Raw genomic sequence first — 27,997 nt, 5'->3', positions numbered from 1 at the left:
CACTTATCCTTATGTAGGCAGCCTGTAACAGGTATGGGAAAAGATACCTTTCTTCCTGCTGCGACGCACTGCCAGATTCCAAGTACCCCTTCCAAAGCACGGCAGGACGAGAACGTCTCATTAAACACTTGTGAGGGGATTTGGTTTTGCTTTACATTGGCGAGAGGCTGATTTTTTCCCCCTGACCTCATCTTTGGCAGCGGCAGAGCTATTTTTACTGAAACTCTTCAACAAACAAAATTCATTTACTATACAGTTTTGGATAGAATAACCAAATCCCAAGCAGTTAAAAACCAGAGGAGTTGTAACTAAAAAAGTCCTGGACAAGAATGTGTCGCTCAGCTTTGCCATATCATATTAGTCATAAGTTTTCTCATTGTCGTTCATCATTAATTTTACATCTAGTCTTTTCAACATGATCTCACTCAGCTTGAGGCAGTTTGATATTGGACAAATTAGCACCAGCTCTAAATACTGAACAAAGACTTATTCTTACAGTTGGATTAAAATCTCTCTATTTGCAAAATCTTGATTAAATTTAGTCTCAGAATTTCAATCAATAGTGAAACTTTCCCCATAGGTTTAACTACAAAAAATATAATCATCTTTGCACAGGTAACAAAGTACTTTTTGTGTGGGCAAAAACATCTTGTTTTCTTAATTTCCTCCTGGATTTTCTTCACACAAAATTTTCCCGCACTCACAAATGTTAGATATCAACCACCTGCAAACATCTGTTCTAATGACAGCTCAAACACAGGGTGCAGCAAAGCTTTGGTAATTAAGTCATTAAAAAATTATTATTGTATTCATCACATTTTAATGAGTGACAAAGCAGATGGAACTACCCAGAACCATCAGTCTCTTCTCTCTATATTCAAGCAGAATTGAGTATCAGAATAGGGGGGTTTAGCACGATTTTTCTTTAGGATTTTTTTTTTTTTTTTAAGTTAAATTGCAGTGCTTTTTATTTTGCTGGGATTTATCTCAGCAAGATTTTGCAAAGTCAGCTCTGGAACATCTCCGGGGTCCTTCACCATGTTAGATTCCAATGATCCCTGAGACTTTGTATCCCATTAAAAACCCCAGTAACTCGCTATTCTCAGTATCCCCGTCCCTGCTGTTTCGGGATCTATTAGCTGGCTTTAAGATGACATCTGGTGGTAGCCTTTTATTACTGCACTTTTTAGGAACTGATCTCAGAACTATGCAAATTAATTCTTTCCCTTGCTCCCCATCAAAAAATTTACCTCCTTTTTTTCCCCAAGCAAGATACGTGTAATTCCTTGCTTTTAAGACTGCAAATGTCTCACTGGTAATATCCAGGAATAAGCACTAATCCCACAGCCTGGTGCAAAGTAACATCATTAAAACACACCACAGCGACCCAGTGAAGTTGAATCTCAGTTGGAAACACTCACATTGTGTTTCACGGAACGCTGCATGAGATCCTGCGACTCCTGACATTATTGAGCCCTGTTTTGAGAGGGAAATAAAACCATCTTATGAGCCCTCCTATGGCTTCATCTCAACTACAAGCCCTACGTTTTGAAAGCAGAAAAAAGCTGTACATGCAGCAGAACTTTGTCTCACAGAGTCCCCGTCCCCTCTCGCAGCTGGCAGAAGCACCGGGGCGAATCTGGAGCCTTAAAATCTGCAGAGGACGAGTGACTTTTGTAGTCTCCTCCTGTTTCCCGGAGAGAGGAAAATGAACACCGCGTTAGCAGACTCATCAAAGAGACTCATCAAAGGCAAAGCCTCGCAGATGTTGCTCTGGTTCTGCCGATCTCCTCTCGCATGCCACAAGGGTCCCGCAACCTGTGGATGCCTGTGCTCACCGTGGGTGTTCCCCTCTCCCCGGATGCTCCCAGGCTGCTCTGTGCAAAGACAGGCCACTCCAAAAAGCAGCTCTGTGGCTCTGCGGTTTGCTCCTCTCTGCTCTCACACTGACTCTCTCCTCCAGACAGATCATTTTGGCTTTTTAAATGTAACCAGTCTGGCAAAGCAGCAGTGGAGGGTTTGCTCGCGGTTGGACATAAAAATAGACTTTGGAAGATGGGTGAGAGCAGGCAGAAGGGGGAATTCCCTTCCTACAGGTTTTGGAAATGCCCCGGGGGAGAGAAGTTAGGGAGATTTCTCCTTCCCAAGAAGTAAAGCTGATGCAATAAACCCACGTAAACTTGCCCCCACTGCAGGAGAGCAGGTGTTTTCCCCAGCAAAGGTTCTGTGGGCTCCAAAATTAAATGTCACACAACAGGGACTGTCTCTCTTCCCTCCCAAGGGGCCAAGACAGTGGTTTGACCTCACAGTACTGTGATGAGATCGGGCATTTTAGTGATTTAACTCGTTAAATACTTTATGAATGAAACCTGTCAAGAAAAAACATCTTTGGATAGGACTGGTAAAATTCTGCTCTGATTTTCTCCTGTGGTGATCTGAAGTCATGTCACAGGAGCTGGAAGAGAGGGTCCCCATGGGAATGCCAGGATTTTGCTCTTGATTCATGTCAACATAGGCCCTTTTCTAGCCCTTGTCCTAGGTGGATGTTTAACATAACAGCCATGAAAAAAATGATGCCTTTAGGCTTTCAGTCACACACCAAACCCCTAGATTCTGAAAACCATCTTAATGGATTCCCTGGGAGGAACATGTTCCCACTCAGCCAGCCCTGCAGGTGGCCTTTGCAGAACAGGGACAAGTTTGCTTGTGGGTGAGAGGGTATTTCCTGCTACTCGGTGCAGGGGAAGGGAGAAGGCACAGCTGGGGCTGTGCTCTGACCTGCTGCCCCTTGTTTTGTCATGCCTATGCTCCTGGCAGCAAGGAGGGCCCCATGGGGGCAGCCTGCTGTCTCTGGACAAGGATGTTCGTGCCTGCTGACCAATTGAGTACCAATCCTGTCTCATCACCAGTGCAGACAAGGCAGTGTGTCCTTGTGCTCAAAGCCCTGCTGCCGTGTCAGCCCAAACCCAACACCACACGTCTCTGCACACGACCTGGCAACAACAGGAATGTCACAGCATCTTCTGTGTTCCTCTTCCAGGAGGCTGGGCAGAGCCCAAGCAGGAGGCTGGCACAGCACCAGACATCCTGCCTCGAAAACTGGAAAGGGATTGTTCTAGGGCAGACGGATACGCCAAAATTGACAGCTCCTGTACTGGTCTTGTGCTCCCCTGCCTGCTCATCATGGCCATCTGCTGCCTTGGCTACAGTTCGGGGCCTGTCCACCCTGCCACAGTGCTGTGGCATGGCTAGCACCAAGCTCCTGGTGGTCCCGTGGTCATGGAGTGGCACCGAGCTAACCGGCTGGCTCTGAGTGCTCCCAGCCATGAGGCTGTGCAAACACTGGGACAAGTGCCTGTGTCACTGTGCCTTGCTTCAGCCCTGGGCAGAGCCCATCACACCATGCTCCAGCCCTCGGGAGCTGAAGAGCAAAGGGTGAGACCCCTTTGCTCAGGGCAGACCTGGGGCATGGCTTCTCTCAGCAGTGCAGAAATACAGATTTGCACTATCTTGGACCATGGTAGATGCTGAAAGAGGCCACACAGTCCTATGAAGATTGAGGGCAGCAGCCCAGTGCCCATCAGTCCCACCTCTCCTGCCCCATGTCGAGGCACAAAAGGGTTTCTGCATTGCCTGGTGCACTGTCCTCACTCCCCAGCTAAGCCAGGTTATCTCTGAGATGAAAACACAGCTTTCTGTGTCCTCAGGCTGCATAGCAGCCTCTCCTCCTCTGGTTATGCTCCTCACACTTCCACTCACTCCTTATCTCTGCAGTTACAACAGCTAAGAGCCTTGTCCCTTTTGTGACACTGACATTGAAGACCTCTGCCACCACAGGGCTCTTCAGCTTGTGCCCATGCCAGCCCAGGCTTGGGCACCTTCAGCTCTGCCCCTGCTTTCTCTAGCCCTTTTTACAGAGCTGGAAAACTTGCGAGTATCCAGATGCTACCAGATCCCTGCTCAGCTCTGTGAGAGATCCCACTCTCTGATCAGCCTGCCCCCAGATACATTCAGTTTTCCCATACCCTGGCTTCCTGAGCCAGTGAAGTCACAGTGTTTATTGTTCCTTGTCCAGTATGATTCTCTAACTCTTATGCTTTGGTTTTTTTGGTTTTGGTGGTGGTTTTTTTTTTTGGTTTTTTTTGTTTGTTTGTTTTGGTGGGGTTTTTTTTGGTTTTTTTTTTTTTTTTTCCAGTTTTTTCTTCCCTTCTTCCTTTGCTGGGCTACCAAGCTGTGGAGAGCTCTTGGAACAGAAGATGAGTCAGGACAGATATGCAGAGAGAAGAAGATGATATTCCAGCCTTGAAGTCAGGTTCACTGCCTGCGTCATTGTTATTAAAAATAGATGAATGGCAGTGCTGTTCGCATTGGAGGAGAGACAAAGGAGATGTAATATCCCGGGCTGCTGAGCAAATGCTCCCTCTGTCTGCCTGCAAGTCCCCTAGTGGCATCTTCTGCTCTGATAAATTCTCTTTTCTTGGCTCTGACTTGTGGGACTTAATTTGCCTTTCATAAAAAAAACTGGTTTAATATTTCAGCTTTGGGAGGGGGGATGACTCACTCAGTGATTAGCTCTTCTGCTCCAGTCAGTTGACTTCCAGTTTCCTTGAGAATTGAAAATCCCTACAAGTGCCAAGTTGTCTTCCTTTGAGAGCAGGCCCACTCCTCATTCTGCAGTGAAGAGCTTCTGGAGGATGAAAACATCGCTTTAGGGGTGATACCTCGGCCTCTCTACCCCAAGACCATCCTAATCATGTCCCCTCAAAAATCAAGGGGACAGGGGGCAGGCTGGGATCTGCTGGGCTCTGCAAGGCCAGGCTGAAATGTGCACCAGCCATGCTCCCAGTGCACCTGGCAAAGGGCAGAGGGGAGAGAGGCCACAGTACAAGAAATAGGATGATTTTCATGAGCCCAGAGCCCAGGTGAACCACCACATGCCCAGAGCCATCCCTCTGCTCAGGATTCCCACTGCTGCAGTCACTCACCCCTGGGCTGGTGAAACAGGTGATCACTCTTTAGATTGTGTGGGGCTGCAGATTATGGGGGCAGGAAGGCCAAAGCTCTGCTCACTCTGGGGACACTCAGCCTGTGTCATACCCCGGGCTGGGGGGCACAGCCCAAGGTTTGAGTTTACCTGTCTTTCCCAGGGCCAGCACCTCCCTCCCTCCTGCCTGTGCTCTTACTTCTCCTCAGCTCTTTTGCTGCCACTATTTTCTATTCACTTATTTTTCTATAATCTGCTTCTTCCTATTAAATTACTATAGCAAACATTATCATATCTGGTCTGCTCCTTGATTTGGCCAGCAGCCAGGAGAAAAAAAGGATGGGAGCTGAATAGAGCCACTGCAAGAGGGAGGTGTGACAGTGGCAGAAATTGATGTTGTGATGATTTTTTAGCACAAAACTTTTTTTCAAAAGTTATTGTAAGTCCTCAACTCTCAGTGCTACCCAGACCTGTCTGATCTAGATGCTGCTGGGGCTTGCAAGGCTGTTTTCAGTTGTACTCAAGAACAAGCCACGAGGCTACACAGATGTGGGGGGCTGCTGCCTGCTGTCTGAGGGGAATGGTTTTGCTTATTCCATGAGAAAGTGGCTGTGTACCAGTGGGATGTTAAAGCTCCCCTCGGTTTTGCTCCCTTCTCCAGGGTGGGACATGGGCAGTATCATCTCAAAGACATTGTCACACAGATGCAGTCCCTTTTCTTGCTTCCAATTGCTCCTTCCTTGCTATGGTGAGCCAAAGGTACCTCATTAGTGTGTTAATAATAATCCTAACGAGTGCAGAGATCAGCTAAGTAATAGCAGTGACCTGCAGGGGGGCTCATCTGCCCAGATTTATGGTGCTGCTCACCAACCCCTCCGGGGACTCCCAGCCCCCCTTCCTCCTTGTCCCCCAGCTCTTGAAAATACCCCGTGCAGTGTCTGTGTGCTTAATTAAAGCAGAGGGACTGGTAACCTTGACGACTGCGAGCCACCCTCTCTAAGCCAGCTGAGATGGAAGTGGTTTTGGCGTCTCCAGGGAGAGGCCAGCAGAGAAGTGAGTCAAGCACGCAGGCCTTGGATGTGCCCATGAGCTGCGGGCACAGCAGCAGTGCCGATGTCTCTGGAGCTCATGCCCTCCTCAGGGGTGGGTGCCCGGGGAGATGCCCTGGTCCCTCGCTGGTGAGATGTGGCTCCTGGCCTGGGTGATGCACAGTGCAGCACTGAGAGACCAAGTCTGTCTGGAGTAAAGGAGGCTTTGGGTAGCTCTGCAACCTCTGTTGGTAGTAGGAGACTTCTATAACAAAGTAAGTAGTTGTAAATGTTCTTAAAAGAATTCCCCTTAGAACTGGGACATTTGTACAAGCACAATTACCTCTGCCAGAACATGGTACAGCTAGTTTCCTTGCCAGTAAGTAGAAAGCAGCTAGAAACACACTTCCCATAAGGGGCTAAAATTGAATTTTACTTTTTCTTATAAAGCCAGTAAAAAGCGTGATCAGTTCTGTATCAGATCAACTCTCTTCTGCCTCAGAACTGAGAGCAGGAGCTACCAAGCAGCCTCGTATTGAAAAAGGGAGGTAAAACCTCTTGGGTTAATACCCATTTCTACTTTTCTCCTCTGTCCCCTTGGTGCTGCAGGCACGAGTATCTGATGGAGAAGGGGATCCACACCCCACCTCTGCCAAAGCGGCCTGATCTGAGCCTGGATCAGTACAGACCACACCATGACATGGAGCCCTCTTCAGAAGTGCTGGCCAGAAGAGAGCAGTCAGACTTCCTGAAGGGTAGCTCAGCCTGCACAGTGCCTGGATGAGGCTGGCCAGCCCCCAGGAAGGCTGGAAGGGATGTGAAGCCAGGGGATGTCCAGGGGCGCAGGATGCCCCGAGAAAACAGTGGCACATTGAGCGCCCGGCTGAACGCTGGCCAGGGCAGTTATCCAGGGGTGCTTGGAGCACCTCTGCATGCAGCTCTGCTGACAGACCCAGGTACCCCGAAACTGTCTGGAGGCCCCAGGATGATGCCCCAGGTTGGGCTCACCTGCTCTTTCCATCCCTGCATGGGGCAGAAATGGAGGTGTCAGGCTCAGGGAGGGTCCTAAGAGCAGATTAGGAGGTGGTGAGATCCTGGTCTGGGGTCACTTGAACCTGTCCATGGAGTGATGAGGTGGTACAAACCTGGGCTAAGGATTTGCAGAACAGAGAAAGATGGTACTGGGGGTGTCCTGTCCGAACCAGGAGTGCCCGCTCTGAAGACGCCAAGGCCGGTGTCGGATCCTGTACCAAGGGTGTCCTGACCGAACCCGGAGTGCCGGGGGCCAACTGGTGATGCTGGCGGCGGTGCGAACCGAACCGAGAGTTGCGAACCGAACCGAGAATGCCGGGGCCCGAATCAGGACTGGACCAGGGGTGCGCTGTCCGACACGGAGATGTGGGGCAGCGGGCCGGCAGCTGCCCCCTCCCCGCTCCTCCGGGGCCGGCCCACGCTCCTCCCGCCCCGCCCCGGCCGCCGGCCCGCCCCGGCGCCGCCCCGGTGCCGCCGGCGGAGCCAGCGCGGATCGGCCCAGCATGGAGGGGACGCGGCGCGCCCTGCTCCACCTCGCCGCCGCCTGCTGCCTGCTCTGCGCCCTGCCAGGTACCGGGGCGGCCTCCGAGGGGTGCCGGGGTGGGGGGACCGATTGAGGGATGCCGCCGGTCTCGCCGCGGCGGGGAGCGCAGCGCCGGGACAGCCGTCGGGGCAGTGCCGGGACACGGGCTGCTCTGCCCGCTGGTGGGGCTGCGGGAGAAGGGTCTGGAGGGCTCCCCACAGGGCTCCTCCTCTAGGGAGCAGGGCCCCGGGCCTGGCCCCGAACTCGGGCGAAATTCCCTCTGTCCCGGACGCCGTCGCCCCGGCGGACGCGCAGGTGAGGCGGCCCAAGGATGCTCGGGGGGGTCCCGGGTGAGCCCCGCGCTCCGGGCAGCAGCGCGGCCGCCGGTCCCGGCCTTGCCCATACAAGGCAGCTGCCGGCAGCGCTGCTCCCGCCGGCGGAGCCACCCGGGCTCACCTCCCGCCCGGCGCCCGGCGGGATCCCGAGGGGATGTGCGGAAAGGGGAGCACATCCCTGGAGGGGCTCGCCCTCCGGCATCCAGCCCTGCGAGCCTCCTGCCTCCCGCCCGGCGGGTCGCGGCTGCCTACGAGCCGCTGCTGAGCTTCCCCCCGAGGGAGCTCCGGACAAAGCCCGAGCTCCGCCGGCTCCCGCAGCACGGCGGGACGGGGCCCCGTGCCTGCGGGGAGAGGGGCAGGACGGACGGAGCTACTCGGGACGGAGCAGGAGCCGGTCCCCGGGCCCAGGCAGACTCTCCTGGGCCGTATTTCGGCTCTGCTCTAGCATCAACACGTCCCCACGTGGGCGCACGCAGTGTGCAGCGTGGCGCTGACAGCCCCGTTCACCGACACCGCCGAGCTCTGCCGCGTGGCTGGAGTGTGCCCCGAGTCGGGGGGCTGTCACCTCCCCCGTGACTCTGGCAGTGACAAAGGCTCTGTGGCATTTAGGGACTTGCCCGGCGTACAAGGGAGGAAGCAAAACGTATTTCTTCTTTGTGGTTGAGAAAAACCCTTGGCCAGACCCTGATCAGATCCCAGGTTCGTGACAGCAGCAACACAGACCAGGGCTGACACACAGAAACTCAGTTTCTTATGACTAATTAGGGCTCGGAAAACCCTAAAATAGATGCTTGTGGAGCTGAACCCCAGCAGCGAGAGTAGCACTCAGGATGAGGTTTTGGGTGTCGGATGCGGTTTAGCTGGGTTTGAGGCTGAGCACTGGGAGCAGTCCCAAACCAGCGCCCTTTATGTGGGCAAAGCTGCACTCCCCACACGAGAGTGGCTGTGCAGTGATGGGGTGTGGGGAGGTGACCAGCCACCGGCAGAGGAAGGGCTCAGGATTTCCACCGCTGAAAGGAGGAGGAGGAGGAGCTCTGAGCTGCCGGGGGCTGTTTTCTGGCCCTGTGTCTCACAATCTGGGCACACTGGGAAACCCCAGGGAGCCCCTTGGCCCAGCTGGCTCATAGGAACCTTCTTGCTGCAAAGTCCAAGACTCAAGCTGCCAGAATGTACCAGAAATTAAGATTGCACTGAGTTTTTTCCTGGGATCTTTGTTGCTTAGTGTCCCAATCCAAAATTCTTCACAGTCTCAGGAAATGGTACCTATGCAGCTGATCTGGCCCTTGCCCTCAATAGCTTTTGAATTTGTTACCTAACGCCAGCTGTGGTTGAAAGAGCAAATGTTTTGTGAAAATAGAAAATAGAGGAAGAGATGCCGCCAATAATAAAATGCCCCACAGCACATACAACCCATAAGGAGACACCAGAAAATCTGAGCAGGTCAGCAGTGGGGGAGAGAAACAGTTCACCCAGAGTTGGCCCTGAAGTCAGCAGTCCCTAGACAAATTTGTCCGAAACTGGGCTTGTCCTAGCTCCGTGAGCTGCTCCCAGCAGGGATTCCCTTTGCTCCTGCTGCAGCATGCACTCCCTGTCTAAGTTTGCAGCAGGGCCTCGGAGGAGCTCAGGCTGTGCCTCCTGTGCTCTGCCCACCCCAGCCTCTCAATGCAGCCTTTCTTCACTGCCTGCGGAAATCCACTTCCTCCAGCACCATCAGCCTTACAAATAAAACCCCGAGTAATTTTGGTCTGGGCATTTTTCTGCCTTTCCCTCCCGTGCCGAGCTGCCTTGCAAGCAGTGAGAGCAGTGCAGGGCTGGGAGCAGCACGAGCACATAAAGCCCTGTCTGTCGGCACCACCGGGGCCATGCACACAGGCAGGCAGTGTGTCTGCTTCAGGCTCCCACTGCTGATTTTCCGTGATATTTTTCCTTTAGTTTGCCCAGGGCAAGGACACGTGGATGGACTTGGCCCCACCCTGACAGGACAGCTCCAGCTCTGCTGCACCCACAACTGAGCCACAGCTGGGTCCTCTCCTCTGGGTGTTTCCTTCAGCTGTGTGACCCTGCACTCCCAGCCCAACCTTTCATGTCATGCCATCAGTCTTTGCTGCCATTTCTACACATGCTTTTCCCTCAACCCCAGGGGCAGAGTGGGCCTTGTCTCCCTGCTACCCTTGCAAGAAGGGTTGACCTGCTGGGCAAGGGCAAAGCACTCATCTCCTTCAGCTCGCTTGGCCCCATCCCTCCAGACAAAGGGGAGCAGGGACAACCTAAAGCACAGAACCCTCTGTCCATCATTCCTTCCCACCAAGACCCTCTGGGTGGGCAGTCACAGTTCTTGCTGCAGGGTTTTCCATAGGTCTGTAGTCATCTCCACCAGGTCTTCTGGGGCAGCTTTCATAGGGCTCAGTGCCCCTGAGGTCTGGGATCACATCCTGAGCCCTGTAGGGCTGCCCAGGGCAAGACAGGATGCATCCTCCAAGCCTCACAGCCCATGGAACCAGCAGTTACACAGCTGCAAGGACCTGGGGGCTGCTCAGGCCTGGGCAGTCTTCCTGATGTCCAAACTTTCCCCAGTTCATGTCACACTGCACTGAAGAGTAGGCTCCCTGCTAACATGGGGCTGCTATTAAGACAAGTGGCTAATTATTTTCTCCTAATGATGGTAATGCTTCCTCCACAGCAGCTGTGACTCCTGAGGTAAGCAGGGCCAGGCTGTCTGATGCCAGAGCTCCCTGCTGTTGCTGTATTACTGGGGTTACACAACCCGAGAGAGGGGCAGGCTTCCCATGCTGTGCATGCCATGGGTGTGCCCGGCTGCTTCTGGGCAAAGGGGTCTTCACCACTGTCTAGTCCCCTACTGAGGAACAAAACCAGACATCATGGGAGTCTCCCAGGCACCTTCCTGCCAAGCTGTATGTGGCCTGTGGAAAATAACTGGCTGCTCTGACAGCAATAGCTGAGCAAGGCAGCCTGCTCTCCCTTTTCCCTGCCACAGAAATTTGGAATTAGCCCCTTACCTCCAAATGGGGGATCAGTGATGGAGCTTCCTGCAAACCTGTAGGGAAGAAGTTTTTGCATTTCTCTCCCCTGGCTGGGTGAGGAAGATCTCATATGGCAGGGCCAGGTGAAGTGTGACAGCCTGGGATGCAGTTCTTGCAGGTAGTGACTGGGCTGGTGCTGCCCTACTACTGTGTGCTCTGGGCTGTGCTGTTTCTGTGCTGTTTTATGGGTTTTCCTAGTACTGAAGTACCTGTGCTTGGCATTTATAGTGCTGTTTCCAGGGCTGCTCATCCCTGTTCCTGCAACTCTTGCTCTGCCCTGCTCTGCCATGCCACATTGGCTGGTTGTCTTGGTTCCCAACGCAGTGCCATCTGTCAAGGTGGTAGCACCGCCTCCCCTTTTTGTTTCCCCGTGGTTCAAGCCCGGTATCCACAGATGCCCTGAGCAGGCACCTTCCTGCCTGCCTGGGCAGGTCGGGTGCTGGGCTGTCCCTCCCCAGTGCCACACTCGCTCAGCACCCCATATCTAATCTGCCCCTGTCTCGTGCTCTGCTCGTGGCCACCTGCCTCCTCAGTCAGGAGAGCTGCTTTCTATTCCTGTCCCTTACCTCAGCCCTTGCTTTGCAGCGTGCCTGCCCTGGCAGCCCTGCAGGGCTGATCTGGGTGCTCAGCACCCCCAGTTCAGCACCCCCAGTTTTGATGCCTGCAGAGCAGCTCACAGAGGCCACGAGGGGTGCAATGGATTAAACTGCTGCCATGAAGAGCTTCACTGTGGGCCCCAAGCAGGCTCCAAGGTCGGATCTGTGCCTACATCTCCCACCTGGACTCCTTGCAGCAGGGAGAGTCTGTTGAGCCTCTCTCAGCCAGGATGGGGACAGTCTGGGCATCAGCCCTGGCAGGGAGAGCACTGGAGCCTGTGCATCCTGCCTCCATCGAGGTCCTGCAAGGTATCCAGCTGGAGCTGAGTTTACAAAGCAGTTGCCCCTTGTGCCGAAACCTGTATCTGAGCTTGCTTCATCACAATGAGGGTGTTTGCTCTACAGCATCCCTGGGTGCATCTGGAACCTTCCTGAAGGGCTCCAGAAATCTCTTCTGCCACTTGTTTGGTTTTTTTAATTATTATTCCAGGAAAAGAGATCAGGCTCAGCTAGTATCTTATCAAGAGCTATTCTAGTTCTGCTTTTAAATGAAATTAAGAGCTTGGTTTTAAGTCTCACTATATGGTTTTATTTGCATTTATATTCAAGCTTTTTTTCCTTTAAGAGATTGTCTAATTACCATTGGTTGGTAACCATAAAATGTAATAACTGGCAACAAAAGATAATTTCTACACTTAATGAAGTAGTTTGCTAAGCAATAAGATATAACTGCTTTGATACATACAGGTTACAGTTTTTGCTGTTATTTTTTAAACATTGTATTTTTCCATTTTACTAGGCTGTTTGCAAATGGAGCTTTTACACTTAAATGGTAATTGAATTCATTTAGTGCACCAAAATAGCACTGTAGAAGGGTTTGGGTGCCTTTTCAATGAATCAGAGCAGTGGTTTGACATGCATTCTGTAGGAAGCTGATTTAAGTGAGGTGCTATCAGACAGTGACAGCCTGTGCAGGAGCATACATCCACACCAGGGAGTCCTGCTCCCATGGGCACTTTCTCTGAAATCCTGGTGAATCCTTCTCATCTTTGTGCTTAGCTCTCACCTGGGACTCTAAAAAGTGTTCACGCATATGGATTGGAGCTGGGTCGGTGGTGACCTTTGGGGAGGTCAGGCTGCTGTTTCTGTCAGACAGGAAGGAGGGTGCAGAGGATGCTGCTGAAAGCAGCTGGAGGGTTGTGGCAGAAGCTTTGTTGAGGGGTTTGTCTAGCTGAGGCCCTGTTCTGTCATTGTTTTATTCTGAGAAGCAAATACATGGTGAAGTGGCTGCTGTGGCAGAGGATGGACACCACAGTCCCCACTCTGTGACTATCCTGGCACAGCAGTGTCTCTCTGCTGCTTGTGCAAACCTTCCTCAGCCCCTTGCTTGGCCCCAGCCCTGCATCTTGGGCAGGGAGCACAAGGCAGGACAGGCCCCGTTTCCTGCAGAGCTGGCTTCCTTCACTCCTCTCTGTTATAGCATCATTTTACCATGTCTGATCTGGAGTTGGGAGCTTGGGTTGATGTGTGGATGTCCCTCAGTGTTGTCAGACAGTGCTGGGGAGGGGTCGAAGCTGTGGGCTGATGTTCAGAGCCCTCCCTTCCCCCAAGGAACTGGGAGTGTTTCCCACCCTTGTCCAAGGCAGGGGCTGCTTCTTGGTTGACTGCATCTCTCCTCCCCTGGGACCACTCTCTTCCTTTGCCCCTCTTGTTTCCCAGACAGAGGTCACTGCAGTCAGCACGGTCTGATGGGAGCTGCTGCTCCAAATCCCCCAGCCCTGCCCTAATGTGGTCTGGGATCTCTGGTTCTCACCACGCACAGGCTGAGCCTGGAGGTTAGCACAGACACAGGGCAGGAGTGGGGCTGTAGCCAGGGGAGCAGCTCTGCTTAGCAGGCACCTCAGTGTAACCAAAGCAAGCTCACCCTTGGTCTCCTATCAGGGAAACAGATATTTTTATGGTCAGAGGTCTTGCTTACAGATCCTGGGACAGTCGTAGCTGCTTTGCTATGGATCCACCTTTACCAGCTGTCCTGGGGTGCTGCAACTACCATGTCTTGGAGAATCACAGAAAAGGTGAAGCATTCACTCTAACCCTTTCTATTTGCATCTGAAACAAGAAGGTTCCCTCTTGTCTCCTGAAGCTGGTGAGGGCGATGCCTTAGGCAGTGCAGCCATGGCTTTCCTGGCATGTGGTGCAGGAAGCAGAGCTGCTCCAGGAAGACGCCAGAGGAACGAGCTCTGACCTGCATTTTCTCTAGGTAACCGATAAACAGCTAAAACCATCAGCACCCAGAGACTGGGGCAGCAACAACTGCACTGGACCTGGATATTTTCCAACCTGTTGGGTACCAAGCTCCAGGGCAGACCAGGAGCTGGACCGCCGGGGATCCCAGCCCGTGAGGGGTTTGCTGGGTCTCCCCCAGCAGCAGTGCTCTGCTCTCCCCTCTGAAATGGGGATTGCCCTTTTGGATGGATGATAAAACTGGCAAACAAAGCATTGCAGCAAGGCCCTTTGTAGGAGTGTTTTTATTTTAAACTAAAACTGAAGTAAAACTCAGCGCTTGTGCCTTTTGACGCCTACAGCTCACAAGGAACAATTTGCACCTCTGGGGGATTTCCCCAGGTGCTTTGCTTGGTGACTGCTGACTTTGGATGTGCCCTTACCCCTTAGGAGCTGACAGATGGGTGATGGGAATCTTTTGTCTGCCTGTCCCCAGGTGATCAGGATTTGCTCAGTCCTTTGTTTCCTGGGCCATTTTAAGGCTCTTGCTTTCTCTGTCTTCCGACCATCATCTCTTAATGTCTTGAATTTTTGTGTTAGTCTGGATTAGGCTCTCCTTTTTTCAGGCTCTCCTTTGTTTCCTGAGCTGGGTGTGCTGTGATGTGCTGGGCTGGATGATTTGCTAATTGAGGTGCCATCAACACTTGCCATACTCAAATCGAGTCCCTTGTTCCTCACCTGCCAATTTAAAATCTCAGCAATTCTCTACAAACCAGGTTTCACACACCATAGTGCTGTGTTACACCAGAGCCAGAGCGGCCCATCCATCCGGGAATCACGTCGTTTTGCAGTGATGGACACCAGATAATTTTGTGGGAAGAAGCCAAGTGGCTTCTTGGAGAGAAGAGCTTAGGGAAACGCCAATCCCACCAGCTTTCCCTCTTGCAGACAGCAGGAAGCTGTGCATGCAGCGGGGTGGGGAGAGCTGCTTGTCCCCGCAAGCCCTCTTGTCCCACAGCACCTCGTGGCAGGGATACCAGTTCTTGACATGTGGAGAGGGATCATCTGCCTTCCCTCTGACTTTTGTGCGTAAAATCACCCATTTCCCCCCAAAGTTCAGAAGTTCAGGCTATCTGGGTTCTGCAAACCCACCAGAAGTTCAGACTGTCTGGGCTCTGCAATAGACTTTGCACGGACCCATTTGTCTAACACCTCTAAATTCAGGAGTTTAAACTGTAATCAAACCGTCTGGGTTCTGCAATGAACTCTGCATCTGGAGCTTGGTAGAGACATTAAGACCCATTTTCTCCTAAAGAGCCTCACCCATCCAGGTGCTTGTAAAGACATTAGCACCCATCTTGCCTATTACTTTCCTATTCAGAAACTGCATAATGGTTTCACAGTTGCTCAGGCCTTTGTGCAAGACAGCTCTCCACAAATCTTTCCTCTGCATGACTCAAGTCATGACTTGCCACCCTGTGGGAGGCTGTCCCAGGCACAGGCCAGCTATTCAGAGCGGCACATAGCCAGCCTTGCCACTGGCCAGGCACCTGGCCACCACCTTTCCTGTTTACCCCGCAGTGACAGCACGGCTCTGTGTCTCTGTGGAGGGGCAGGTAGCTGGGTGTTTACTGTGCAAGCGTCCGCCAGCGCCCAGCCGGCACCCGGAGCTGCTGGGATCCCACCCCGTGCTGAAGAGCAGCGCTGCGTTTAGGGCTGGAAATTGTCACATTCACACCGGTGCCTTTTGGTGCTGGTCCCAGGAAAGCCAGCGCTCAGCTCTTTTCCTTGCGGGTGTCATTGGAGTATCCTACACCTGAGCTCCATGGCAGAGTGGCTCGCTCTATTTGGAGGCATTTTCTGGCCGTGCACATCTGGATCCAGGCGAGGCCAAAGAGAGCATGGCTTAGGCCTTTGGTCTTGTTTAAGTTTAAGCTGGGGTTCCCTGGGAGAGCCTGTTCTCTGAATGTGCTGAGCAGGGTTGTGCATCCCTGCAGGAGCCCTCCTGGGACTGGGGCCCCGGGCCGGGGAAGCACAGCTCCATCAGGCTGCTCCAGGGTTTTGAATTCTCCAGCTGGTCAGGGTACTGCAAAGGTCTTGAGAGAGCCATGTATTGTGTCTTTTTTTAGGGCCTCTTAAGTGCTGTAGCTGGAGAAGAGCTCTGATAACTCTGTCTGTTGTGAAGAGCTTTTTAAAACTGCTGAAATTTTCCCAAAACAGTTTGAGAATGGGCTGTTTTGCTGGTAGATGAATGTTTCTTGCTGATAGCATCTGCTTTGGATGTTTCTTCACTTTGGAGAGAAGGGGCATGATGATAGATTTGCTTCAGTACCTTTATTTTTTTCTGCAGTTAGCTCATCAGTCCTCTGTGGCTTGGATAGAATCTTTAACGGAAATTGTCCAAATATTGACTATGAGATGTTTTTAAATTGGAGAGTCCACCCTAATGTGGCTACATTTCTCTGTTTTCTTCCTGTTTATACCCTGAAAAACCATCACAGGATCTGTGTTAATGAACAGGCAGTGTAAGAGCCTTGTGGTTTTCCTCCTCCTGTATGTGTCACACTGTCTAGCAGCTGTGGATCTGGGGGATCCTTGGTTGCTGCAGGTTCCCTTCAGGGAAGCTGCCCCTTTTCGCTGCAGTGGGAGCCTGAATAGCTCCTCATTTCTATGACAACAGCTGTACATCACGGTGGTGATGTGTTCATAAACAGCTCATGAAGCTCCTAAAGCACACCCCAGCCCTGTTAGCTGGAGTACTCTGTCTACCCATTTCACCTTCCCCTCCAGCAGAATCCCACACTACTACTAAGGTATATATATATATATATGCTTTACCCTTGCCATGTGCAGTCTTATTAATTATCACTTTTCTCCACTTCTTTGGGCCAGAGGAGCTAGAGAGTCTTGTTGCACATTTTCCTCATTTGTGTTTTTTGAGCACTACTTTTGACTGTTTCTCAATGAACCAAAAAAGACTTTATCTAAATTTCTTACAGAATCAGGTCTCAGGTGATATTTCCAACAAACCCAAATCCTCTAAAAAAGTTTAAAAGTTGGCTGAGGATAGAGGGATTGGTGATGCTGACCCTAGAGAACAACAGCACAGGACTTGAGGGAGAGGAGGGTAAGGGAAAAGTCCCCTAGAACAGGTCCCTGCCTCAAAGATCAGGAAGACAGAGGAGCTGTTTGAGTCCTTTTCCCAAGTGTGAACCTGTGCTGGAGTTGGAATTAAAGGGATAAAGGAGTTCTGTTTCTGTCCTTCCCCTGTTTCTTCTCTCACTGTGGGATCTCTAACAAACTTCTCTGTCCCACAGGAGAGGGTCAGAAGACAGCAGGGTCAGAAGAGGCCTCGGTGTCACCATCACCTTTTCCTAGCACAGTGCTAACCTTGCATCAGCCAAGGGAAGCCTCTGAGTTCAGTCCAGTGACTAGTGCCATTCCTCAGACAAGCCTGGAGAAAAACTTGACTGCTGCAACACTCAGCAGCACTGGGCCCCACGCTACAGAGGAGGACGATGCCTTCATCCCCACCACCCCCATGGCAGGCTCCAAGGAAGAGAGACAGCAGGCTTCTACCACTGCCAGTCCTGGGAATATCACAGTTACACATCCTGAGCATGACAACATGAGCTTGTCAGCCAACAGCAGCACTGAAATCCCCTCCCCTGCCTTGACTGCCAGCACTCTGGAAGAAAACCAGCCCAGCCATGAAGCCACAGAGCCTTTCAGCACAACTGAAGAAAGGGATGATGCAACCCCCACACCTCCTCTGAACACTGTGCCAGGTGAGGTTTTGCCTTTACTGCCCGTGCACAAAGTTCTGCCTCAAGGATGCACAACCTGGAAATGTCTGAGCACTTTCCTGGGAACTGGAGAGAGGGAGAAGAAGGGAATGAGACATTAAGCAGAGCCAGTTCAGTGCAACTGATTTGCAGAGATGTTAGTTCAGCATCCTCTTTGCAAACGTCATTAGTTTTGGTATTAATTGTGCTAGCTGCTTTCTGATGAGGACATTGATGGTGTGCAGGGACATCCCCCATATATCTAATCTGAAACAACATTCCTTAGCAGCACTGCCCTGCAGGACCTTTCTAGCTTCAGGGCTGGGGGCTCAATGGGAGCCTCCCTGGAGGAGCACACCCTCTCTTTACACAAAACATGGGGATGGGCAAGGACAAGTGACAGCTCCTCCATCCCTGGGCAACCACAGGAAACCCTACCCCTCTGGGAAGCATGGGGACTGGCTATAGGGTCTGCAATCCCAATTTTGTCCATCTTGGGGCCTGCCAGGCTGTCACACACCCTAATGCAAGGCAGATACTGATTGATCACTGATTTGCATCGTGTTCATGCACAACTGCATTGTTTTCCCTGGCTTGTGTCACACGGTCCTGCTGTTCTGTGCCCACTGACACAGCCTCAGGGGATGCTGCTACCCAGTCCCTGGGCAGCTCCCTTTGTGCTCCTTGTAAGGAGGGATGAGAGGCCTTTCCCAGTGTCTTGCTCTGGGGTGATCCCCAGCTGTGTAGAGTTGTTTAAGCTTGTCTACTTGTCCTTTGTCCCCAAGGACAGCCTTGTGGGCTCAGCTGAGGTTGGCTGACATTGCAGATTGGCACATATGAAAACTGAGAGGACTTTCTAAGCACTGTGGGTTATAGTGTGGCTCAGCTGTGGCTGTGCTAAAGGTCCTGCTTGTTTTCCAAAGGACTGACAATAAGCTGCTATTCCTATAGTCCCAGCAGTCTTCCTTACAGTCTTGTTCTATCTTGTCCAGTCCCACAGAACAGTATGCTTGCACTGGATCCTTTGAAATAACTGCTTGTTCCTATTTTGCAGCAACAGCTAACAGCTCTCAGTCAGGGCTTTTTGATGGGCACACCCTGGAGCCCACAGCAGCGAGGTCTGAAACCAAGCCAGGAACGAGCCCTGTGGGTGCCACAGAGGAGAGCACTGTGGAGCCCAGACCTTCCTCTGCTCCCATCTCCACTGTAGGGAGCACGTCCTTAGCTACTGCCTCTGGTACTGTGACAGTGACACCCCTCATGACCAGCTCCACGTCTGCCAGCACAGCTGCCATCCCCACCAGCACACCCACACTGGCACAGACATTGGAGTCCAGGCATGAGAAGGCTTCTGTGGTGGATGTTGGTGATGATGAGAATTCAGGTAAATGTTCTGCTTTTAATGGGCTGCCCAGGGAGGTGGTGGGGTCACCATCCCTGGAGGTGTTTAAGGAAAGACTGGATGTGGCACTCAGTGCCGTGGTCTAGTTGACAAGATGGTGTTAGGTCATAGGTTGGACTGATAATCACAGAGGTCTTTACCAGCCTAATAGATTCTGTAATTGTTTTGTACCTGTTCTCTCAAAACATGGCAAAGGGCTGGAGCTACCTCAAATTGCCTCTTGGTTCTACTGAGCAGAACCAGAGAAGACAAAGCTTTGCTGTTCCAGCCCTCAAAGACTCTCCTTTGACCTCATTCCCTTGGTCTCCTTGCAGAGCTACCCAATCTGGCTGGTAAAACGAGGGCTGATCCCTTGGTGATCACCGTGATCTCCGTCTTCATTGTCATGGTGGGCATCCTGGGCCTGGTGGGCTTCTTGCGCTACCGCCAGCACCACAACCGCATGGAGTTCCGGCGCCTGCAGGACCTGCCCATGGTGAGTGGAGCCTCAGCCCAGCCTGGCGTGGGCTGGCCTGCCACTGACTGCTTTGCAGTTCTCCTCCTACTGCATTAGCAATGCTTGGGGTGTTTGCAGCAGCACCAATGCTGATCACACACTCCTGTTCCTCCTTAGGTCCCTCTACTTCCATCCAAGGTTTGAATCAAGACAGCAAGTCTCAAGGCTGGGTACTAAAGAAGCTCTCTGCCTTCCCCTCACTCTGCAGGGGAATGCTGAGAGGTTAGAGAGAGGAAGGAGAGCTCCATCCAGGCTTGTCCTGAAATGACACCTTCCTAACCTCTCCTCCTGTTTTCTGATATATTTGCTTTGTAACTATGACAAAGCAGATTTTATGCTCTGTTCCAGGGAGGTTGTCTATCTGTCTGTAATTGACCCTTTGTGAATATAAAAATATATGAGGGTTCCAGAGGCTGGACTACCTCTGGGGAAGCTGCAAATAATTCCCTGGACTTTCTGGCATAGAAGAGTACTGCAGCTAGCAAGCAAGCTGATGCTGTTTCAAGCTGAGTGGAGTTTTCAACAGCCAGAGTTTTCCACATCCCTGCAGCAGGCAGGCAGTTCCTGCACACACCTCTTCTCTCCAAATGCTGCAGCAGGAGGGAGACTGACAGTTCAAAGATCCAGGAACTGCACAGTGACAGCATTTAGGTGGATGGCTGGGCAGAGGCCACACTGTGGCTGAGAAAGCTGTGCTGCCTGCACAGCAGTCTCCCAGGCTGCGACCATGATGCCATTGTGCAGACATCTCATTAAAGCACCCTCTTCTCTGCTTCTAGGATGACATGATGGAGGACACCCCTCTCTCCCTCTACAGCTACTAGGCAACCAAGCTATCCACTGCCCAGAGGAAAAGACCTTGAGGACTTGGTCCCAGACGATCTGCTGAGGAATGAGGGGCTGTGATTTGCACACAACTGAAAGATCTTTTTCAGATGGTTTTTGATTTTAGACAGTTTAAATAGTTCAGTGTTGAAGTTTCTATGCTGCAAATCAGAGCCCAAGTCTGACCCTTTTCTCCAGGCTCTCCTCAAAGCAACACCTGAAGAGGTGTCTCCTCCTTTTAGTGTGGCAACCAATTAGCCAGGATGGCCTTTGCCTTGGTGTTCTGCATGGATCTCTTGTGTTCATCTTGGTGGCTGCTGCCTTCAAAGGAGGTGGGCAAGTGATCCAGACTAGGGCTCTTAACACTGGTGGTGTAGCACAGTGCCAGCAAAGGAACTGCTGTTTTCTGAGGAAGCCAAGGATGTGGAAATCAGTTCTCTTGGGCTCCCTCTTGTTCTGTATTTTTAAGGTTGTTTGTTTGGGGGGTTTTCTTGCACTTTTTTTTGTTCTTGTTTCAGCTTTAGTCCCAGGATTGGCATTACCCATCCTGCAACACCTACCAGAAGGATAAAAGACTACTCTTCTTCCTTCCTAGATGCATACCCTTTCTCTTTAACCAGAGAAAACAATTTTGTGGCCACTGGAGAAGTGCCCCTGCTACTTGATGTTGCTTTGAAGTTGCTGGGAGGAAAATGAACACAATGTTAGCTTAACTGAGCTTGGTAGGACTCACTCTATTGCCAACTAGACACACTAATTTGGTCTCACCAAAATTAGGAAACCGTGTCTCCTACACTTGAAGCTCTTGGCATATGTGTAAACTCCTTTCCCAGGCCCAGTAAATGCTCTAGTCCATTTCCCTGCCTGGGCTAACACAAGCCTTTCCTCAGGTACCTCCCATTTTGCTTCTAGCATCTGATTGCTGGAAGTTATTGTACAAAACTGGTATTTTGCTCTCTCTCCTGTGCTATGCAAGGTCAAAGCTCCTCTACTTTGTGATGTTGGTCTTTTGAGCCAGTTGGTGTCTTGTCATAAGGACAGATCTTGGATGTAGGTGCCTTCCTCCCCCTCCGTTTCTTGGTGTTATGCTGATTAGATTCTGCACTTTTGCCTCAGAATATCACTGCTGTAGACTGTCCAAGGCTCTTAGGGCCTCTCAAGGAAACCCATAGACCAGAGCCTCTGAGTGTAAAACAGAGAATCTTTTGGTGCCCTTGCCTCAAAATTGTCTTCATGTAATTACACCTGCTCCTGTTTTCTCACATTTGGCTGCTGGTAAATGGAAACACATGCCTTCTCTAGAGTGTTTGGTTTTTGGCTAAGCCAGTTGCTCCCTCAGGATACAGCAAGGGCTAGGATTTATCTGCCACATTGCTCTTACAAGCCTCAGTTTCTCCTCTCCTCTCAGTAGCAACATCACTGAACCCCACAAAGGACAGATACCAGGCCTCACTTGCAAAAATACCTTTTTTCTTCCCAGTGCTGATGTTGGTTGTTGTAGCAGGGAAAGGGGAATTTCCCCATCAGCTGAGCTCAAGTTACTGGAAAGCCCAAAGGTGGAGCAGAACCTGGGTCTGGGTCAAATAGATGAACTGGGGAAGGCAGCATCTCCTCCTGCCTGCGGTGCTGCTTCCAGAGTGGCTGACAAATGGCTGCAGTGCAGTTGGGGTTCAGCTCTTGGCTTTGGCCTTCCATCTGTCAAGAGGGTTGGTTCTCTCCTGTGATTGCATGAGAACTAAAGAGCAATTGTCACAACTCCAAAGCTTTTGTATCAAGCATTGTCTGCACAGAGCGATCTCCCTAGCTACAGACTTGTTTCCCCTGCCGGAGGGCAGGGTGCTACTGGTTTTCAGCACAAAGTTGGCAAGTTAGTGGTGGAAAATAGAACCCCATCCTGCCTGGAACTGGTGCAGGCTGGCATATCTGGGAAGTGTGTCTGCACACAATCAAAAGGGCAGGGGCTGGTTCTTCTGGTTTCCCATGCATCGCTGTCCAGGGGAAAGGGGTGAGGAGGAAAACTCACCCAACACCAAAGTGCAACTTTGTTTGTAAAATATGTTGATAGTGGATTTTTTTTTCTGCAATAAAGTTACAAATGCCAGAAGTGTCTCAGTTCTCGTATGTTCATTGCAAACATCTAACTGAAAAGCTTTCATAGATCACAATGAATTCTGTGATAGATAAACAGCAGCAGTTTGGGGCACAAAGACTCACAGAGCTGATAACTAGAAATGCCAGACAGCTATGAACCATAGCTCTGACAGTTCAGAAGGACACCACCCCCTGTCTGTGTTCCTTCTTGTCAGGGTCAGTCCTGGTCTGGGTCGACTGAGATTAATTTGTGTACAGTTGAATCAGATGAAATCTGTCTTAGAGAAACACACTAGGCTAAAAAAATCTAATCTACACCTTTAGGCTCCCTTCCTTTGACTGATTGAAGATATTCTCATGTCGTCAGCTATAACCTCAAACCTTATTTACAGAAATATCCTGAAAGCCAGCCTAATCCAAACCTAAGTACCTTCATCTATGTTTCTTTCTATAGCACAGCAGACAAAGCAAATTGAAAGGCACATCTTTTTGTTTAGCTTTATAGCTGTTTTGAACTTTTCCCTTCAGAGCTCAGACCTGCAGGGAGGTAAATGTTCAAAAACCCAGCTTCTGCTACAGACCTGGTAAGAATCTCTCCTGAGCTGAGTCTCTCCTAGCTGTTAAAATACTTTGGCAAAATCAGCCAGCTCATGTCATAGATTGCTTGTATCAAAGATTTTCTTTTGCAAAAGCAAAATGTGAGTGAAACTACTTGGTAATTTGGCTTATACTATTTTCTAAAGAGTTCCCACAATGAATCTAGGAAAGCACATCCTTGGAAGATCTGGAGCAAGGAGAGAGCAAACAAAGACTTTGTAGCTTAGCAAAGTGCTTGCTGAGTAATCTGAAGACATGAGGGTGAACTCTAAACCCTGCAGAGATTTCAGTCCGGTCCCAATACACAACCACACAAAACATGCCACAACTAAGCCAGTCTTCTCAGGTCTAAAGTCAGCATTATTCTGGTGGTTTATACTGGAGTGTTCTCTGTTCTGCCTTTAGCCCACTGATTAATTCTCTGTGGAACAAACTGCTCAGCTGCTGTGCTGGAGAGGCAGCTCAGAGCAGGGCTGTGTTAGCTGGAAAGGCAGCAGCAGGACAGGCTTCTGCAGGCAGCCACCCCTGGGACACACAAAGCTTTGTGCCTTTGCCCAGCTGAGTTCTGACCTTCCAGCCAGATGATGCAGCCTCTGAGGTGGCCAGGTTTGGAGATGGACCATGGGCCAGTTGAGTGGGCTTCACCTTTCCTGTGCAGAAAAGAGAACTGACAGAAGCAGAAACCAGCTGTTGCCAACTTCTGCATTTCTCCTTGAGTGTGGCTGTTGCCTCTGATGGGGTTTAGTTTTAATGCCTCTTAGGCTAAAGCACGATTATATTACTAATTAGCAAGGGACCAAGAATCAACCAAATCACTTGGGCTTCAATAGAAAGGAAAGGAACACAGGTAAAGAAACACCAAAATTTAAGACCCATCTGCATCCTCTGCCCTTCCCTCCTCCTCTCTCCAGATCCATGTTTTGAAGGGAAGGAGATTTGAGAAGCTGAAAAGTGCAGCAGCTAGAGCTGCTGGGCCATGGGCAGGGCTACCTGTGCTTTGTGCCATTTCTCTGCCCACTCAGTTGTCCTTCATGTCTCAGTGTCTGTATTTTAGCTTTAGGGACTGTCTTCACCATCATGTCACACTGTAAGTCTGTAAATAAGGCTACAGAGGATGGTCAGAGACAGGGAAACTGCTATGAGGAGCACTGGAGTGGACAAGGCAGTGTGTGGGTCTTGTAAGACCAATCATCCCATAAGGATTTCCCATGGATAATTGTCTCCTGTGCTTGCTACCACTTAAAGCAGAATAAAAAAAGCATTCCACTGATCCAGGGGGCAGAAATACAGAAGCAAGCCAGGGAGAAAGAGCAGTAAATTTTCAATAATGAAATGATGCAGAACCTGGAAGATTTTACTAGCCAATGTTCTTACACCCAAGTGAGAACAGAAATGCCTACTGCCATTTCCCATCACCTGTGAAGGAAACAGGAGGCTGCACACCTCCACATTATTTATACTTACTTTTCTATAACTACATCAAATCAGTATAAATGTGGATTTGTCATGGGGGATGTGGGACAGTTTTTCTAAGTGTAACTCCTGAGCCTCTGCCCATGATGTTCACGTACTTGCTACCTCTGCTTCACTGCATAGCAGAATTGAGACAGGAATCTTATTTCCTATAATACTTTCCATCTCCCACGAAGAAATCATGCACTTACTGTCCATAAAACAGCCAAATTTTCAGTTCTACTGACACATACTGAACTGATAAGCAAAGCTGGAAGACCATGACTGCAAATAAAAATGTCTCCTAGCAGTTTCCCCAAATCATTCATGGTTTGGTTTGTTTTAATCTCCCAGAACTTTGTAACATAACAACAGGATTCAAACTTACCCACCCAAACACATTTGAATGAAGAATGTTCCTCATTTTAATACTACAGGGGTCATGTTTCCTCACAGATGTGAAAAAAATCAACCTTCACCCAGAGCACAGCTTCAAAACAATGGCAGAAATAAAGCACTTAGAAGCTCCCAGAAGAGGACTTTCTAATTGTGCCTGGTGATAGAGAACTTGTGAGCCAGATCCCCCACCATAGTTAATTCTGCAACATTGGTAAGACTTTATAAGAAACCATTAACTGCTACATGAAGGAAGCATGGATAGGTTGATAATCTTGTGCATTTTGAATACAAAGGGATCAAATTATTCATCTGTTTGACAGCCTGCACGGTCTTCCTTGTGCTTGTTCCCACTTCCTGACCAATAAGTACTTGAAAGACATACTTAACACAGGTCTGCTTCACATGGCCCAGCAGTTTAACAATGGTTAGCCTCAGTTCCTCTGTAATATTTTTTCTATTCAATGACCCATCAGCCAAATAACCCCCTGAACCACAGAACCAGCTTGATCTTGATCAGACTGACAGTGGGCACAGCTGCAAGAAAACAAGCACATGTTTGTTCCTACTGTTGAGCTCCCTCTCTGTTTACAGGTAGACCAGATTCCCCACCCACAGTTCAAATAAAGAGCTAAGTAAGCTACCAGAGGTATCCTCCCAGTCATAAAACAGGTCTCCCTGTGATGAACTGCCCAGAATTAATATATCCCTGCAGCAGAAGCCTTTTGCTAGCTCTCTTTGAACTACAATGGAACATCTGTTGACAATGTCCCGCAGGGTAACTTCTCTCCTCCCCTGTTTTAATCCTCTCTCTCTTTCAGAAGCACACATCACTTGCCACAAGACGACTCTCACAAGCATTTGAGTGTTTCCTTTCACTGATCTTTCTTGGGACAGTAGGAAGAGGGATGATCAGTCAGCCCTGTTCAGTATTTTCTTAAAAATTTGCTGTTATGTCCAGACTCCTGAAGCTTTTAGTGCTGAATTACAGGTTCTGTTTGGAACAAGACAAGACTCATAGGTTCTTAAACATGACTTTCAGCCAGGTTTAGACACTCATTTGATTCTGACTGAGAAGGGTTTTACTAGGGACAAGTGCAAAATTAGCAGTGTTCCTTTGCACTAGTCCTGGCTATGCCTTCTGATCACACAGGCAAATAAACACAGCTAACATGATCATTGCTTCACTTTCCCTTAAGATAATGTTAGGGGCAGGATGAGAAATTTTGCCCACTTTTTCAAAAGGATCTCAATATTTTTAAGTGAAAGGCAGCTGTGTACAAAACTTTGTGGCTGTCTAGCAGAAAGGGAACCTGTTTCCACAAAGGGCTTAGAGAAGTACTGGGAAAAGACTTCCCTTTATTTTACAGAGTCTAAGCTAGTGTCATTCATTCACCTCTCCCCTTCTCCTTCAACAGGCAGCAATTATAAAATTAAGTTATCTCAGAGGGAAATGGAATAAAAAAATTCAAACCACATAAGGAAATTTCACAGGGCCCTTTTCTGCCACTGTGGCACTCTATTCTCATAAAACAAACCAGCAACCTCCCCTTTATGAGCGTCATGGAATTTTCTGTTTAAATAACAAGATTTCTCCACCTGTTTTGTGCCACACAAGAGGAAGCAATTTACCAGCACTTGTCAAGTCAGCTGCTCCTTATTGGGTCTCGACAGGGTAAATCTATGGTCATTCTATATCTGTTCTGTTCTTGTGCATAGTTTCCCTTAAAGGAACAATCCAAGCTCAGATATGCATCTCAGAGCTTTACATAGCAAACACTGTAAGCACAATCCAACATAACTCAAAATTTACAGTATAACTGGGAGAAAAAAACCAGAATATTTGAAAGCATTATAGAGAAAACACACTAAATGCTCTCAATTTGTTCTGGTCCACCAAGTGAGAGCTCAGAGGACAGGATCATACATCCCATCCCATGGGAGAGGGCTGAAGCAGAGGACTGCATCTAGGAATCCTCTGACCTTGAAGGAACACCCCCTGCAGCCAAGCACCCCAGCATCTCCCCCTGCAAGCCATCTGGCAGCTGCCAAAGCTGATTGACACATCACAAATCAGGCCCTGCACCCGTGTCTGTGTCCTGCAGTGAAAGAGCAGAACACGCAGTGTGGTGATGAAAGGGTGGAAGGGGGAGGTCTGAGCAAGGGGCCATGAGATGGCAACAACAGCTCAGGTCTCTGGCAGGATGTGGGGCTGGGCAGGTCTGACAATGATTTCTCAAAACAGCCATTTCTCAAAACAGTCCCACACCTCACAGCTTCCACTTGTGGAAAAGGCAGGGAACAAAAAGCTCAAGAAGAGCTTGCCTACCCAAATATCCTTTGCACTTTTTCGTTGTTCGAGACAGTAAAAAGTGCATCTTTCAGTTAACATTAGAGGTCACGCAGCTCTAGCCCAGGCAGGTCATTGCTGAGATCATCACTCCAGCTATTTCTAGCCAGTTCCCCAGCACTGCTTTCTGCCAGCTCAAAACACAGCCTGGAGATACATGCACAATCTATACCAAAAGACCAAAGAATTATCCTTCCCCAGCGTTCTCACCCCATATGTCAGACCTGAGAACAACAGCAGTTTATGTCTATTCCCTCCAGCACTGCTGGTTCAGTGTGGTCTGCAATCATCTCAAACCCTATTAAAAAATCCTCATTTATCTCCCACTGAAACAGAAATACCAACAAGCACCCTCACAAGCTATGTGAGCTCAAATGAAAACAGGTGCCCATGGATGCAAGTGTCCTACACTAGCAAGCTCTCAACACAGCTACTGGGTGCCCCTGCCAAAATAACCCCTGCAGGGTTTCTGATGCTGCTGTGTACAAATATTTACCACAATGGTACAGGTAACTAGCTGCTTATTATTAAATGAGGGGGTTTGCTTGAACATTGGATCAGTAAAGCTCTATATAAGAGTCCCCACCTGGCATGTGCCTCAGAACAAATGGTAAGAGAAAAGATTAACCCTTTGATGGATCATGCAGGCTCTTCAGGCATTGCCCTAACAGCAACCTGACGTGTTACAACTGCATCTACAAAGCAGTTAATTGTAGCAGGTTTGCTAGTAAAGTCTGAATCAGCAGGATTAGTAAATTGGAAAAACAGCACACAGGGCAGTTTAATATGCCTTAAAGCCTCCATTCACAAGAATCTTAAGCATCTTACTAAAGTAGGGCAT

General features: G+C 49.9%; 1 protein-coding gene and 1 long non-coding RNA gene across 3 annotated transcripts; one reads left to right on the top strand and one right to left on the bottom strand.

Moving 5' to 3' along the window:
* Nucleotides 1–17: 17 nt before the first annotated feature.
* LOC134555539 (uncharacterized) lies at nt 18–7,293 on the bottom strand. Its single transcript, XR_010081447.1, has 3 exons — nt 7,158–7,293; nt 4,562–4,687; nt 18–1,687 (listed from the first exon to the last, which is right to left on the bottom strand). It is a non-coding gene; the product is annotated as an uncharacterized LOC134555539 (long non-coding RNA).
* LOC134555538 (mucin-2-like) lies at nt 7,197–22,376 on the top strand. Of its 2 annotated transcripts, none has more exons than XM_063407192.1 (5): nt 7,197–7,614; nt 17,080–17,550; nt 18,602–18,931; nt 19,264–19,424; nt 19,563–22,376. In XM_063407192.1, exons 1-5 carry the CDS (start codon nt 7,308–7,310, stop codon nt 19,587–19,589), a joined length of 1,296 nt encoding a protein of 431 aa, XP_063263262.1. In that variant the 5' UTR covers nt 7,197–7,307; the 3' UTR covers nt 19,590–22,376. The 2 variants fall into 2 exon arrangements, with proteins under 2 accessions (XP_063263262.1, XP_063263261.1); XM_063407191.1 differs by having other exon boundaries at nt 7,199–7,614; nt 20,225–22,376.
* The last annotated feature ends 5,621 nt before the right edge of the window (nt 22,377–27,997 follow it).

The sequence above is a fragment of the Prinia subflava genome, chromosome 10, assembly GCF_021018805.1.
Source record: "Prinia subflava isolate CZ2003 ecotype Zambia chromosome 10, Cam_Psub_1.2, whole genome shotgun sequence".
Classification (NCBI taxonomy): Eukaryota; Metazoa; Chordata; class Aves; order Passeriformes; family Cisticolidae; genus Prinia; species Prinia subflava.
This window is presented reverse-complemented; position numbering and strand designations above follow the sequence as displayed.